This window comes from Corvus kubaryi, unplaced genomic scaffold, assembly GCF_017639235.1.
Source record: "Corvus kubaryi isolate FWS band 111438036 unplaced genomic scaffold, C.kubaryi_AGA036_p1.0 69, whole genome shotgun sequence".
NCBI lineage: Eukaryota > Metazoa > Chordata > Aves > Passeriformes > Corvidae > Corvus > Corvus kubaryi.
The window spans coordinates 3381959-3398952 of NW_024582057.1; the positions used below are offsets into that span (position 1 = coordinate 3381959).

General features: G+C 41.3%; 1 protein-coding gene across 2 annotated transcripts in view; it reads left to right on the forward strand.

Annotated features, from left to right (window-relative positions):
- JARID2 (jumonji and AT-rich interaction domain containing 2) overlaps positions 1 to 16994 on the forward strand; it is a 213795-nt gene that overhangs the window by 148613 nt on the left and 48188 nt on the right. For both annotated transcript variants that reach the window (XM_042049152.1, XM_042049151.1), the window contains exon 4: positions 3725 to 3894. In XM_042049152.1, the coding sequence (XP_041905086.1) occupies positions 3725 to 3894 (170 nt within the window). The remainder of the gene's footprint in view (positions 1 to 3724; positions 3895 to 16994) is intronic.

Here is a 16994-nt window from a genome sequence, read left to right on the forward strand (position 1 = left end):
AAGTCCACCCGTGTCCTTAAGTGCCACATCCATGTGTCTTTTTAATGCCTCCAGGGATGGTGACTCAATCACTTCTCTGAGCAGACTATTCCAGTGCTTTGCAACCCTTTCTGTGAAGAAACTTTTCCTAATATCCAATCTAAGCATCCCCTGGTACAACTTGAGGCCATTACCTCTGGTCCTGTCACTTGTTGCCTGGGAGAAGAGACTGACCTCCACCTGGCGGCAACACCCTCCTTTCAGGCAGTTGTGGAGAGCAATGAGATTCCCCCTGAGACTCATTTTCTCCAGGTTAAACACCCCCAGCTCTCTCACTTGCTTCTCACAGGCCTTGTGCTCCTGACCCTTCACCAGCTCTGTTGCCCTTCTCTGGACATGCTCTGCCACCTCAGTGTCTTTCTTGTGAGGGGCCCAAAACTGGACAAGAATTGGAGGTGTGGCCTCACCAGTGCTGAGTGCAGGGGGACAATCACTGCCCTGGTCCTGCTGGCCACACTGTTCCTCTCTAAATTTTTGACAGACACCATCATACACACACAGCGTCTTTCTGAGCACTTTTACCACTTCTATTCTTCCCTGATCAGAAGTGGTGTGTGAGTACAACTTGCTATGCTTCATCTGATGTAACTGTAGTGAAGAAGGAGGGTACAATCCTTCTTTGGCAGCAGCTTCACACTTAAATTGGATTAAGTGTAATGTGAAACCATACCTGAAATAATTGGCTTTATGCTGCTAGAGGTTTTCATGGGGACATACAAGTTTATTAAGGTGCATACATGCCTTCACAAAGAAACAGCTCTAGTTGTTGCTAATGTTTTGAAATATGTGTGTTTTTCCTTTGCTGGCCCACCTTTGAAATTGGTCATGTTTACATAAATCTGAAGTAAGGGCTGCTTAAGAACGTCTTTTGCTTCCTAATCTTGATTCATCATCCCAGTATGCTGTAGCTACAGAATAGCTTATTTCTTGCTCACAGCTCACTCTGTATGCACTCTCAGGCACTGAAGTAGAAGCCTGTGGAGCACATACGTATCCATGAAAGGAACAGTAGTTGTTGCAGAAACCTAAAGGATGCTGCAGTCATAAAAGAGTGCCTTCATTTACTAGTGTTCGTAAATTGAATCAGTGATATTTCCACCCTGTAACTCGTGGTTTTAATAAAAGATGGATATTTCATAAGGAGGCCTGTTTGTGTGGCACTGGTGAGGTCACACTGAGCAGATGGAAGTACAGCAATCTTCAACACTGGTTTGAGAGGAGAAGCATCTTGGACACATCTGCCCATATAGCAACAAGTCTCCACAGCCTCCCTGGAGAAGGGGCAAAAGTTCATGGTTGTAAGTAGAGGTAAGACCTGGCATTTTCTCTGTCCTTGCTGAAGTCAAGGGCCCCCAAGGGTAGTGAAGAGCCTGGATGCTGCCAGGCCAGGCTCCATGCCCCACAGGGGTTTTTTTGTCCCAGAGAAGAACGCTAGCATAGAGTGTACTTTCAAAGACAGAACCAAAAGTGCTTTCAGTTCACTAATTCATTTCATATCTATGCCAAACTTGCAAGTCATTCTCTAATCCTCTTTCAGTGCTCTGGCAACTGATAATAGGGATACTACAAACCAGTGTGGATGATTCTTGCTGCAAAGGGTTACATTTGAACTGTGAAACAGGCTTATCCTTCACTTTTTGGGGTGGTAGTCGTCCTTCTTGCTTATCATCGATCACGTGAGATTTGAGCAGGTACAGAGATGCAGAGATTGGGTGGGCGAATGTTTTTAACAGCCTGGCTGATGAAGCACATCAGTGGGAGAAAATTGCTGTGCAGAAAGCCGGGATGCTTGCTAACCTTTATAGTCTGTTTTTTGCCGAGAGAGCATATGTTTTGTGCAGAACAGAAGCCAACACAAAGCGTTTTTCTCTGGCTGCATGTATGGTTTTGGTGATAGAAATGTAGTTGCTTGAAATTAAAATCCCATTCATCCTGTGCGGGAGTCCTCAGTCTGCGTGAAGGAATGGGGCTTTGCAAAGCAATCTGAGTAATTTTGTGGAGATACAGGCAGATCTATACAACACCTTCATTCTAGAAAGATAATTTGTTCATAGATATGAGGAAATATACATGTTAAATAGTCTTTCATTTCCAGTTCACAAATTATAAGCACCATGATAAAAAAATTTGTAAACACCAGGTTATTTTTGCCATGGAGGAGATGAAAATAAGCACTAAGAATGGCTGGTATGTTTTGTTGTTCGGGGCAGTGGGGGTTGGATAGTGAGGACATGGACAATTTTATGCAGAGTTTAGGGAGAAAACTGCTGAATGTTACTTTTGCTCTTTGTTGTCATTAGGGAACGTGTATATTCATACAAACGCTGCTGGGATTTTCAGGGGTTTTTTTTGCTATCTTAGCGACATGATTGCAGAATTTTAAAATACAGTAATAAACCTCTTATTACCCAAATAGTTAAGGTTAATACCCGTGAAAAACAAGAGGTTTGCCAATTATGCGTTTCATCCATACTGAATGATAACTGTGCTTTCCTTAAGTCACAACAGTCAAGGCTGCTGTGGAGTGACAAGACCTGGGCTTCCCTTCAGTGTTGTTTGATATGTTTCACTTTGACATTATGTAAATACTCTGCTATTAGGGAAGAAAATGACATAAAATTGCATCCTTTCTCAACAAGGTTTTAAGTTCTTTCTGTAGCTTCTCTCCTTTTTGAAGCTGTAATAAAGATAGATCATAATTAGAATCCCAGTTGCTTAAGTGAGAAATTAGCATGTTCTTGTATGTTGAGCTGAGCCAGGATCCCAGTGAGACCCCCTCCGGGTATCTGTCCTGCCCCAAAGTGCTTTCCCTAATACCAATTTACATTCTAGACATATTAAAGAAAATCATATTCACTGCTACCTAGCAGTTAATCAGAGCCTTCAGATGGGCTTGAAATTATTTGCAGCCAACTGCCAAAACCACCTGCAGCCGTTCGCTTCCTGCAGCCGTACTCAGGCATGCTGTAAAACTAATCAGAGAGTGCCACTCCATTGCCCAGTACCAGGACTGAACAAATTCACTCCATGCATGTCCTTCATTCTTACAAATTTATCCCAAATCTTACTTAACCCCACTGCCAACCTCCTTGCTTATTGTCTTCTGAGCTGTGGCCAAGCAAACAAAAATCTAAAGGTTTTGACCTGATGTCTTCCCTGTCAAAAAGATCTTCTCCTAAAGGTTTTGATTTTTTTTTTAAGAACTGGGCACAAATATATATACCTTATCTATTATTACATATTTATGGAAATAAGATTCTAGCAGATTGGAATAAATTAAAACCTTAATGGGGCTAAAATAAACCTAATTTGTAAATTAATTAAAAACAGAAAGCAATGAGCACTAACACTTAACAAAAAAAAAAAAGACATTTTCATGGTGCAAAATACAGATTTAATTTCCAAATAAGTGAATGGTAAACTGTAATTGTATCATGTGCAAGAAGACATTCAGAACATATGAAACAGTAGTCACAGATTTTACAGTCAAGCTGTTCCCTTTCTGGTTTTCCAAATTGTAGCAGAAGATACCAAAGGATAAAACAAATAAAATACTGTCTTCATAATTGACCCAGGGGATTTGGTATTGGTAGGAGATGGATTCAGGTCTCTGTCTCTCTCTTCTAAAAGGTGAATTTTTATGTTTTCTGCCTAACATGTTTCTGATGTGCTCTTGTTTCCACAGGCCAAGGCTGCAAGCACAAAGGAAGTTTGCTCAGTCCCAGCCAAACAGTCCCAGCACAACTCCAATAAAGATAGTGGAGCCGTTGTTACCCCCTCCTGTCACTCAGATTTCTGACCTCTCCAAAAGGAAGCCCAAGACAGAAGATTTTCTCACTTTCCTCTGTCTTCGAGGTAGGTGTCTTGCAGCAGCCCTGGGGCACAGTCTCATTCACAGAAGGAGCTGTAGCGCTGCACACCAAGCAACAGCCAGACAAATGTACTGGAGCTGCACTTGAATGTATTGCGTTCATTTCAGCTCTCAGCAATTCTTCAGCAGGAGCATTCGAGTTCATGGTTCTAAAGATAATAAAATGAGCCTGGTAATAGTGCAAAAAGAAATTTCTTTTATGCTTGGCTCTCTGATACCCTGAATAGGTTTTTGTCTAGCTCTCTTAAGTCCTCCCCATCCTCCTTTGTTTTGTCTGACTATAAACTGAAGAAGTGCTTAACTTGCTTGTGTACTTGTTCCTGCAAGAGGAGAAAATCTTCTTGGAAATTCCCCTTCTCTGCCTACTCACTGTCCTTTATTGTTCAATCTGAGTCAGGCTTTTCATCTGACAGTGGGTGGAGGGGTTGCCATTGTTCTTGTCCACCTCAAGAGCTGCATTATTCCTGTGTTGATAGTTAAAATAGGTGAGCTTCTCCTCTCAGCAACCCAAGTACAAACGACACATCTGAAATTGTGGAGTGAGATACCTGAATCACCTCACAGTAACAGGTGCCTGAGCCTGGCTGGAGCTGTGTGGTGTGTCTGGGATCAATGGGCTGTGTGTCTGCAAGCCTGCATGTCGAACTTGGGGGGCCTGAGCATGAGGTACAGCTCAGTGTCTAGATTAAGCTAGAGAAGGAGATGTTACTTGAGTGGTCATTTTTCTTAGGACTTTCCATGGCCCTGTGTCCCAAGTCATGTACTGAAGATAGCATTTTTCAGTTTAATCCCCCGATGGTCATGTTATCTCTTGCGGTATGTTTCTCTATAGGTGCTTTCCCTGTCTCCTTAGTCACTGCTCCGTCCTCTGTGCTGGAATGATGCCTTTTGCTGGTTTTTTGTCCCATTACCTGCTGAAAGGGTGTGCATTTGTTACAGATAGGCTTTGTCTGCAAAAGTCTTACCTAGTGGGCTGAATCTTTCAGCGCTTGCGTTGGAGTTCCCCTTTCGTAGGTCTCTGTTGCATCTGTGGACAGCTGTGATCAACACCACCCGTAGCTTCCTGCTGAGGCTTTCTCACCTTAATGCAGTGTGGTTTGATTTCATTTTTCTTCTATACGATTTTAGGCTAGTGGTACCTTTAGACTGGTTGCTAATTTATCCAACTTGATTCACATCCAGTATGGAGCCTCCATCCTTTTGGGACCTCTGGTAAAGTGGGTGGGTGGAGGGGATAGAGGAGGGTGATTTGCTAGCCTTTGTGTTTGTTTAAAGGATGGAAAGGAGCAGAATCTAATGGAGTTTAAAGTGGCATCATGGTCCTCTGAAATATAATCTGTGGAAATGTATTTCTAATTTAGTGTGAGGTTGATCAGTCTGTTGGCAGCATGTCACTGCTGTGATCTGGGCCAACTGCCACAGTTGTTGGTGAGAAGAGTCAGATGGGGTTGTGTGTGTGTGTCTTTGTGTGAGTACACGTGGCTGCATTCACACACTTGTTTCCACTGCTTGCTAACTAAGCATGTGTTATTTATAGCTTTGAAGGCACTTGCACTTATAGAAAGGCAACCTGTGTGGGGGTGTCACTTATCTCCACTTTCATTTCCTACTCTCTTAGCACTCTCTTAGCATTCTGGTTTAGCAATGCAAATGGGAAGCATGGGTACTTTAGTCGTATTCCAGTGCTTCATGTTGTTGGGGTTTTTTTTGTTGTTGTTGGTTGGTTGGTTTGGTTTTTTTAAAAAAATTTTTTAAAGTATTATTATTTTTATTTAAATCAATGTCTGTTTAGCTCTTGCACCTATAATTTTCTTCTTTGTTATTCATCTGTGGCATAATTGATGTTTTGTACTGTCAGTTAAGAACTTCCAATTCATTCCTAATTTCTTCAGTATGCAGGAGTACTCGTACATTTCTGACAACACATGCATTCAGACGGCAAGATCACAATTACAATTATGTTAAAAACCACGAGGGAAAGTCTGCTCTGAGTGCCACACATAGCAAGTTCTTGGTGTGCTTAAACAGTCTGAAGAAAAGCAGAAAGGGAAAGCTGTCAGCTTTCTGTTTCAGCACCCCCACAAGCTTATTACTCCATCACCCCTGTATAAAACGTGAAAAGAGCCAATTAAAAAGAGGTGGGGGAATCTTCTTGGACATCAGCTACCTGGATCCTTCTCTGTGCAGGATCAGGAGAGTGCTGTGGCTTGGAGGGAGGACTGGGTTGTTCATACTTGTATTTTCATCGTTCTGGCTTGTGTGCCTGAACTACTGTGTCCTTCAAGAGGTCCTGGCTGCCTGAGGTTGTGTCCATATGGCCTCTGGGAATGTTTAGCTCCAGGTGGCTGTCTCTTTTGATGTGTCTATTTCAGAAAAAGGAGATGGAAGCTGGTTGCTAATGCTTGTAGGGAGTTCATATAGCAGTGTGATGGTACATCCAGCTCCAGAAAGGTCCCACAAGTGGCTTTCCAGGGCACTGGCAGGCTTAGTTGGATTCTACTCTTCTGGTGGTGCCTAGTGAGCTTGGAGAGGGAAGAGCCAGTAGCTTACGAAGACCCTGCATAGGGAAGACTTGGAATTTTTTGGAAGGGATTTATTTTGATTTGGAGCCTCCGTTCTATTATTTATTGAAGTGTTGAAGGTTTCAGAACTGTTGCACCACAACAGGTGGTTGTTCTGACTTCTGTCCAGCTGCATGTGTCCAGCCTTGTCTTTTTGTTCTTTGATGATGAAATGCAACATGCAATTGCACGGAAATAAGAACACACTCACAGGGTTGTTGTTCAGCACTTCAAAAATCTTAAGTGTAGTAGTGATAAGATCCAGAACAGTAAATCGCCATGTTTGTTTAATTAAAAAAAAAAAAATTAAGTTAGGACTATATTAGGTCCTAGTCCTTCAAAATGCTCTGGTGATATAGTCCCTGGATTCACAATCAAAGTCTTTTATTGGGCAAAGGAGTCTTTCCCAGGATTGGTGGGAATGCAACTGAGTGGTCTTCTCTGTCCTTGTCCCACCACACCCCCCAGCGGTGTCAGAAGCAGAGCATAAATTTGTCACACCATAGAATAATGAATCATTAAGGGTGGAAAACACCTTCAAGATCACCAAGTCCAGCCTTTGACCAAATTCCACCATGAATTCACATGTCAGTGTGTACTTTTATTTTCTGGTTTTAAACAGAGAAAGGTAATAATCCTGTCACCACTAGAGGTTCACTCTTCATTGTTCTTGCGGGGTTTATTTTGAGTGGGAGCAGCTGAATTCTGTCAGTGAAGGAGCAATACTATCATGCTACAGTGTGGAAGGAAGGCCCTTGACATGCATAAGGTCCCATACTTAGGAGAAGAAGTACCATTTACCTGTCCTGGTATGTGTAAGAAAATCTAATGATACAAATAATTTTAACTCCCCCTGCCACTCCATTAGCATCCTGTAATTTCAAAGGGAAATAATTTAACCAAGATAACCTGCTTGGTTTCATTATCCAGAACACTAAAGCTTTAGACATATTTTTAATTAGTTTGTTTTTCAAACTCTTGATTCGGTAATACACTGTACTAATTACTTTTTAAAGGTAAGTGGAGTACAGTGAAAAAGCTGTAACAGTTGATGAATATCTGAGCACCTTGGAATACATTTCTAAACTGACCAAACTTGGCAAGGCTCCTCTGCTTTCTATTATTTTAAAATCCTCCTTTTAAAAAAGTTGGTGGGTTCTTTTTTGTATTTTATTAAATTGTGACCTAGAATTTTCAACACAAGGAAGGGAATAATGCAGATATCTCTGAAGTGTTTGTCTGCAGTGTTCTTATCTTTAATAGCTTCTTTGAAGGAGCCTGTATGCCCTTTGCCAGAGGCATAATTAGTATCATCTTTCAGCAGTGTGTAGATACGAGTGTGTCATCTCTGTGTGGTTGTACAACAGCTCTCACTTCTACTGTGTTTTCTGCCTCTGATCATATTTTTCTTAATAGCTTCTGTTACAGTGCATTTAAGTTACCTCTGCTCTTTGTAATTATTTAGAGGTTAAAATAGCGTGAGTCAAATATCAGACTAGAGGAGGAAGGAGAAACAACTCCCTGTGAGCAATAGATCTTTGGCAAAAGGTGGTAACAGGAAGGCTGTGATTAGGAGACTACATTTTAAGAAGTTTTCCCATGATCAGTTTTCTAATTAAGCTGAGCCTCTGGGAGTTACATGCTAGAGAATTTCAGGGATTCCTAAATAAAGATGGTTTAATTGAGATCTCACAAATTGAGTTTTCAGGCTCTTCTATTCTGCAAAACATGTGGTTGTTCTTTTTCTTTGAATGCTGTTTTGACTTAATAATCTGATGATTTGTTGCAATTGGGCAAAGTCCAAATAAAAATTTTCACTATATCATGTTTGTGTGAACTTCAGTAACTTCTAACTTGTAGTGCAGTGTGCTCTTAAACAGGCTTTTTATTCTTTTAAACACCTATATTTGGGCGGTAGAAAGGCTTAGGGGCCTTTGATCCCAGTCTTCTCTTTTGAGTCCTGATAGGAGAGGTTGACTGTGTCAGTTCATACCTGCAGAGATTTTCGATTACAATGGGAGAGCCCCCAGAACCAAAACTTGGGAGCTCTTAATTTATGGCATGTTAGAAAACAACTGTTAATTTGCCTATCTTTCAGCAAGGCAAAAGGTATGTTTGCTGTTAGTTCAGTGTCAATAGGTACAGTAATCAACGTGTGCGGTACTTGGAGAGCTGCTGACTTGGATCAGTCACATTCTTGAAGCACCAGCCATTGGCACCGTGGAGACTTGCTCACCACATCAGAGTAAGCAGATTGAACGGCACAGCAACTTGATTAGGGTGGAAGCAAAGCAATGAAATGCTGACACTATCCAAAAGTATGAGCTTCTTTGAAGTCTGGGTTAGTTTTTATAAATCCAAAATAGCATTAAAACATGCAGACATGCAATAATTAGTTTAAAATACTGGAAGAAAAATTGTAATTGATTTCATTACTAAATCATTTAGTATTTGAAACTAAAATTTTAGGATGGATTGAAAAATCCAAGAATAAACTTTAGGGTGCTGAATTTTAATTGCACAAATCCTTTAATAAAAATAAGTTTGTATTTCGTAACTGTAATCTCAAAAATTTCTGGTTTAAAGTTAGGAGTAACATTGAAGTGTAGAATATTAGATACTTCTCTTATGTGCAACCATTTAGGCCACCTGTGGAACATGAGCTATCAAGCAACTCTTGTGGTTTAGGACAAGAGTAATTTAATCAGTGTTGGCAGGGAGAAGTGATTATACAGGCTCACAGTGAACAGCACATGTGTGAAGTACAGAGAGAAGAGCCTGGTGACCACCACCATGGCATTATTTCTTCCCAAGGGAATGGAGTGCTGCTGGAGTGCCAAACCGCCAGGCATCCGTTCCAGTGGAAGATGCAATTTCATGTCAGTGTGTGCCTACCGGGAGATTTAAGAGATGGGAAGAGGTGCTGAATGAAGTAAGATAGAGTATCCTGTGTGTAGTACTAGAGCTGAATTAAAGTTTCTTCCAGTTTTTGAGCCCTTTCTGATGTCAATGACCCCAATATCTACCCCTGCAAAAAGCCACAGGATGCAGTTTACTGACTGAAAAGGGAGACTGATCTTGAGGTTTAGCTTTTGTATTTGCCACAGATTCACTCTGAATCCCTCAGCGAGTTGCTTAGTTTTTTGTAAAATGAGGATAAATATTTAACTCTGTATATAGGCATTGATATAGCTGGACATTGATTATGGATGAGCTACTGGCATAAAATCTGAGTCCTGCCATGGCAGCAGCAATTCAAAAGCTCACTGCCCAGTTGGGGAATGTAAAGTATTCTGGCAAAGGCAATTCCTGCCCTTCATCCCAGGCAAAAACCTCTGAGCCTGTTTCTCTAACCTGGGAATATGCCATAGGTTCAGTGTTACCCAAATGACTGATTTTGTGCTAGGGGTGGGGCCCAGGATCTCTTGGGTATGAAACACTGCCTGGTAGCTTTTTGGGAATGGCATCACAGTGGTTTGAAACTTCAATATTTGTTTTGTTCTTGGTGGAAGGGAACATGAAGTTGGGGTTTGAAGTGCATGTGGAAAGGGTTGGTTTTGAGGTTCACTGTAAAATCTATTCGGGCTGGTGGAGTTAAATTATTTTGGGATTGTCAGATACAAATTATAAATGTGAGAAGCACTCCTTTGGTTTTTTAAAATTTTGAGTACTCTGTTACTCTGGAGTGTTTTGCTAAGTTTGGAAAGTCAACCTTTGTTTTTTTTTTTTTTTTTCCTGCATACTCGCTCATTTCTTCACCCTTGCTCCATTTCCCTAGAAAAGGAAGAATTTTCTTTAGGTTTTTGGGTTTAGCTCTACTAGTTTGAAGAACAGACTGAGAAGAAAATGGGGTTTATGTTGCTGCACTAGTCGATAAATTCGCTGTGGCACCTTGTGATTCATACGGTGGCAGCAGAGGGAAGAGTTGGAGCTCTGTTTTAATTCTGTATTTGGGATGGCCTTTTCTTCCCTCTTGCTCAGGCACTGAGGAGCTCCCTCTGGGACTGTTCCTGCAGGTGGAATCACACAAGTGAACTGCAATTGCTCTTTCCTATAGAGTTTATGCAGTTTGTATTCCTTTAGCCTGGCTTGTTAAAACTACCATAAGGTGCAGGCATAAATTACATATATTTGCACTTCAGGGAGTTGGCGTTGTCCTGCCAAAACATAATAAATAGGACATATAATAAATGAGAAGCAGGCCCTAAATGTTAAGCATTGAGATGCCAGCACATCAGGAGCATTTGAGAGGCAAGGTTTTTCCACCTGCATTCAGCCACAAAATGGGGCTGTGTGTCAGAGAAGCCAAACCTCTGAACGTGGCTCACTGTAGGGCTTGGCATGCTGTGTGCTTTTCTGGGGCGGGCTGAAGTCCCGCATACCTTGACCTGCCCTGTGCTTAAATCATTCTGATGTCTTAAATTGTTTTAAGATTTTTCCAAAGCACATCTGGGTTATGTTTAATTGTTAGGGGGAAAAAAAGAGAGGAGCTACAGGGGGAGTTGGTGTAAATAATTCATGGAGAAGAATCCTCCAATTTTGCAGAAACCACAGTCCAAATTACAGAGAAGGCTCTTGGACTGAGATGATTTTTGTTGTGGTTGTAACATACCAGAGTTTGAATCCTGTCCAGATGAAAACATTTGGTTTGTACTTCAGTAAATACTGCAGAAACACTGCCAGCTAATTCTGAAGAGTAATGAAATAGTATTTTTGGCAAAGCATATGCACTTTCCATACTTCTGATTCCACTCTTCAGATCCAAATTCAGAGGGTTTTTTTAACATGTTTAGCTAGTCCAAGACAAAAGTTAATGTAATTTAATGAGAAACAAAACCATAATTTAGGAGGGAAAACTACACATTTGTCCAAAAAAAAAAAGTAATAACATCATCAGTCAAATAAAATGGCTGAAAAAGAGTATAGTTTATTCTATTAATCAGGCACTTGCTGCTGAGGTCAACACATCTGTATGTACAGGCTGCAAAAGCATCAATTCTGCCTACTGTTAGTAGTGAGCCTGAATTTTGCACATGCAAAGGGTGACATCTTTCCTAGGAAATTGCTAAAAGTAGCACCATGACTTAAACCCCACATATTTTACTGTGTACTTATTGTTGTATAAGCACCAAATTGTTGTAATAGAGGACATGAAATACATTTGTCATTCTTTCATATGCATTAGGCCACACTTTGTGTGTAGTTGTGGTAATCGTTTTTCCTATATAGTTAAGTTTTCTTTTGTGTTGCTCTCACAATAGGAGGAAAGACAAAAATATTCAAGGGAGAATTTCAATATCAGTATCTGGAAACAGTTGCCAAACATACTTCAAATCTAGTTTTTTAAAAGAGCTGATTGTCCTCCCTTTTTGTAATAATTCATAGGTCATTGTAACCTAGATGAGTGGTTTTAAGAAAAACAACTCATCATTAATGATTCTCTCAAGATTTGCCACACGCAGTAGTATCCAATCCTAGGAGCTCTCATACTGGTGAGGAGAGGGTACCTAGGGTTGTGTCAGCTGTCCAAACTTTCTGTATGGCTTGCAATCCCTTAGTCAGCCATGGAAATTTGTTAGGCTTTCAAAATCTCACTATGAGGTCCACCTTTGGTGATTTGGGCTTTCCCCAGTGTTTTGGAGGAGGGGGAGAGGGCTAGGAAGTTCCCTCCAGGTTGCTGCCAGGCTTTGGCCATGGCTTCTCTGCTCTCAACTGTGAGAGTTGTTAAGCAAGAAAAGGCGAGTGGCACATGTCTGCATCAGGGCAGCAGGTTGACTGCACTATCAGATGGATGCCTTGTATTGAGCAGCCTTAACAGGAATGTCCTTTCCACTTTACTGTATTTGTTACTATTTCATGTCAATTATCCCTTCCGTATCTCCCTTCTCCCGTTGCTCCTGCAGCTTGTGTCCATCTGCTAGCATACCTCTTACCACTCACCTTTCTCCAGCCCCAGCACATCTGGGCTCCTCCCTTCTACTCTGCTGCTGCTGCAGTTTGCAGCCTTTCTTACAGCTTACTCCTTCTGCCACAGCTTCTCCTTCCTTCCCAACATGTTGCAATTGCCCCATCCAGATCTTTGGTGATAGCATATGCTTTTATACAAATGTTGGCTGCAAAACAAATCAGCTGTCTTGGGGCATGGGGGGGAAGCATTTAGGAATTGTGTGCCTCCTAGGCATCATCAGGACAGAATGTAAAACATGCAGGTCCTACATGAGACTGGAAACATACTGCATTTAATGTTTTGTTTAATAACATAAAGTGATATATTATGCTACACATTCAATAAGTAAAAGTGTGCATAGAAATTTTCCAAATCTTTTCTTCAGAGCTTGTAACATTACATTACAGTTACAGCATTTATTAATGGACTTTAATTTCCTTAGTCTGGGATTTTAATCTGAATCAGTTCCCTGATCTGATTCACCACATGGCCCCACAAAAAAATTACACTGCCACAGTTGAGGTGGTGGCACAGGAATAATGAATGAGAAGAGGCCAGATGCTGGTAGATGTTCTGTAGGCCATGTTTGATGCCAAGAAAAATGTCCACACAGCCACCAACAGTCTAGATGGTTCCTTGCATGAAATGTCTTCTAAATGAGTGGTGACAAGTCAAATTTAATTTCTAGGTTGCCATCAGATTTGCTGAGTGAGTGGGCTTTTCAGGCATCTGCTGATGGGGTATGTGGCAGAGTGGGTTTCTCAGGGTGGAGGGCTGCTTGTGTGCTTTCCCCAAGCTCTGGAGGGCTGCTCCCTACTCTCCACTTCATGTGCTCCAGTGCCCATGGTAGCAGCTGCCTGCACAGCGTGGGGGCTCCCAGCACAGAAGGAGACTTGTAAAATTTGATACAGCCACAGGCTCTCGTAACTCTCTCTTGCAGATTTTTCTGCTGTTTTCTTGGGGATGGAAAGCGAGGAAGTGGGGAATTGTATACCTAGAGTGCTGAGACCTGGCAGGCACCACCTCCCAGGCACAGATGTTGCCCTTTATTTGCAGCATTGCCGCTCTTCTCTTTTGCTGTTGGTTATTAATTCCAGTGTCACTCTTTATCTTACCCTTGGTAGGTTCTGAGAATCACACTTTTGTGCTGGGGAGAGCAAGAGGAAGAGGAGGGATGTTTACTCATCTTTACTCTTGCTGCCTGGCTGGCAAATATGTGCAAGAAGGAACCAACATAGCTGCCCCATAGGTTTCTGTTATTGAGTGTGTCCAGGAAGAGACAAACAAGGAGAGTAGTGATCCATAAATTTTACATATCAGGGAAGCCCCTACAACTGTATGTTCTGTGAATGTGTGTGTACAGATGTGTCTGCTGAACCTGCGGTTTTCCTTACTCTCATGTCATTTTGGAGGGCTTTTATCATCTTGCTGTCATACACCATTTTCATGGTAAATAACTGTTACACAGGGAGTAACCTGAGAGCAACAGCTCTCAACAGTCTGTCTGTAAGGAAAACCACCATGGTCTTAACTTGCAGTGAAGACTGGCCAGGTTTTTGAGGAAGGGCAATGTATTTTATTTGACCATCTGATACAGTTGGAAAAAACAAACTGGCTCTTGAGGGCACATTCTTCTTCATATTTCCAGTGGTCTTGAACATTCATGGCTACAGTAATGCTTCTTAGTATTGTTATATAAATCAGTAGCTTTGAGTAACAAATGGGGTCCCCTGTACAGGTAGGCTGTGGCATTGTATACACATCCCTATCTGATCTCAGAGAGAATGAAGGATATTTAGGACAGGAATCATTATTAAAGAAGGTGAGTGATCACATAGCTTCCACTCTTCACAGTGCAGTTTCATTCATATGAGTTTCATTAGTTCTTCAGTCATGAGAATTCTGAGTATTATTTCTGTTAAGAGGGGCTTTAGGGGTGTTGCTTATAAGCTCTTTGTTTGGTGTAAACCAGCAGTGCACATAAACCACTCTCACCTTAGATGTTGTTTAATAAACATGATGGTCATTCTTTTAGCTTGAATGATATCACAGTGTACTTACAGGCATGTCTTCCCTTCAGTTTGCTCATAAAGGGAATTTGCAGTGTCTTGAGCTTGGGCAGCCCGTTTCAATATTTTAAACCAGTGTTTTCTCAGCCTTTTGGACATGTTTAGCTACATAGGCTTAAAGTGAAAGTGGTTTTAACTAGTTTAACACATAGTTGTGAACAAATTATTTGAGGCTATTCCAGAACTGAAGCAGTATTATAAAAGATGAGGATAAAAATAGTTCAAATACAAAAATTAAGCAAGAAAACTCAGAGCGCTAAAATTTCTTTCAGAGTCTTCCATCCATAACAATGCTTAAATAGAACAAAAATACGCAAGTCCAGAATTTTTTTTCTTTCTTTCTGTTTGGCAAGTCAAGTTTAATAAATATGTAGGGAAAGCTGGTGGGAAGGAGGGGAGGAGACCCAGACTGAATGCCAGCTTTTCTCCAAGGTCTCATATTGCAGAGCACTTAGATCAATAAAGTCAGGGTTAGCGGGACTCTTCTGTGTTATTGGATGTTGCTAGTCTAACTTCTCTGGAAATGTACTTCCCAAACAGTCCCAGCTGTCCCAGGAATGCAGTTTAACCATTGTTGTTTGTAGTTCTCGATTGGAAAGAATTAAAAACTGTCATTCTGACAGAAGATTTATGCACTGAGATTACAGCAGTTGAATACCAGGAGTTAGGTGAAGTTTGTGCCTGCTCTTGAACTTGGGTAAGACTCTTGCTCCCTTCTAAACAGAATTACACAGTACTGTATTTTATTCTGTGCTTTAAGAAGAAAAAAAAAGATTGCTATTGTAATAAAAACATTTGCATTGTAGATGATACATTTTTGTTGGTTGCTGTTAAAAGCAGCTGCCAAAAAAAAGCTCAGAGATGTGGAATTCTAAGGAAGGTGAAGCTCAGAGAACAGACACTGTATCTGAACTCCTATTTTAAGTGTCTCAGAAGGATACATTTTCTTGAGTATTTCTCTAATTATGATAGGGAGATTTCAGTATGTGTTTGAATCTAATTTTGAGGGTTCCTAACAGTAAGGTTCTTTTACACCATCATTTGTCAGTGCACAGTGGTCTCAGATGGTGTCAAACTTCAGATTCAGATTCTGATAAGAGCAGATGCACTTGCATCCAGTTTCTGAATCCATACTACACGCTTGGGTAACTAGATGGAAGAAAAACTCATTTATTTTTCAGACAGCACTGTCCTAGAGTAGCTGTTTTAGAGTCTTCTAGTTAGTTGCTGTTGAGACTTACCACTCCCCTACGAGTAGAAGAATTAATGTGCCTCTCAACACCTCTTACCTACTATGTTTGATTGCTTAGAGTGTGCCAGAAAGTTCTGGGCTTGCATAAAAAATGTGAAGGTTTTTTGTTTCTGTAAGTTGCTACAGCTTCCATGCCGTGAAATATGTCAGCAGTCTTAATTTGATCATTAGTCTATGTAAACATAAGAACTGTGGCATGCAAAAGCCTTTTCCTCCAGGATAACCATATATCTCCATACATTTCTGTCTAGGTTGGATGGAATAATACACTGTTTGGGGGGGAAGAATCATCCTGCCCTCAATGCTGCTGTAGTGTTTCTCCTGGCTGCCCCAGGGCTACCACTCACACATAGCACAGGATGCTGGTGAGGAGTTCTCTCTGCCCCTGAGGCAGCCACCATTCCAAAGGGGCTGCTAGAGAGGCCAAAAGCAAGTTTCTTTACAGGTAGGGGCTAAGCCCTCAGTGGGATGGAGGAGAGAATTGGAAGGGTCAAAGTAAGGAAACTCATGGATTGAGATGAAGACAGTTTAATACGCAAAGCAAAGCTGCAAGCAAAGCAAAACAAGGAATTCATTTGCTACTCACTGTTGGCAGGCAAGTGTTCAGCCATCCCCAGGAAGCCGGGCTCCAACACATAAAATGGTTACCTGGGAATAGAAATGCTGTAACACTGAATGTCCCCACCTTCCTCCTTCTTCCCCCAGCTCTTATTGCTGAGAACAGTGTCCTATGGTCTGGATTATCCCTTTGGCTAGTTGTTCTGGCTCTGTCCCCTCACATCTCCTTGTGTACCCCAGCCTGCTTGCTAGTAGAGCAGCATGAAAAACAGGGGCAAAAAATGCCTTGACACCATGCAAGCACTGCTCAGCAATGGCTAAAGCATCTCAGTGTTATGAACCTTATTTCCAGCACAAATCCAAAACACAGCCCTGTTCCAGCTACTATGAAGACAATTAACTCCATCCCAATCAAAACCAGTATACTTAAGAATGAATGATTCATATCAGAAACAGCCTATCCCAGTTTTTGTTCCACATTTAGGTAATTCATTAATTAAAAAGTAATTTTTATAGTGAAGAGTGTTTTGTACAAACCTGGTGGAAGCGGAAAATATGCAACCAAAAAATAAGCTTTAGTTAATTATTGGCAATGGCAACACCAACAGCTCAAAACCAAACAAAACACAGAACTGCAGTTCTGAAGAGCTTGAAGCCAGAAGTGCTTCCTAAGGAAGCACCAGCCAAATAGCCACTA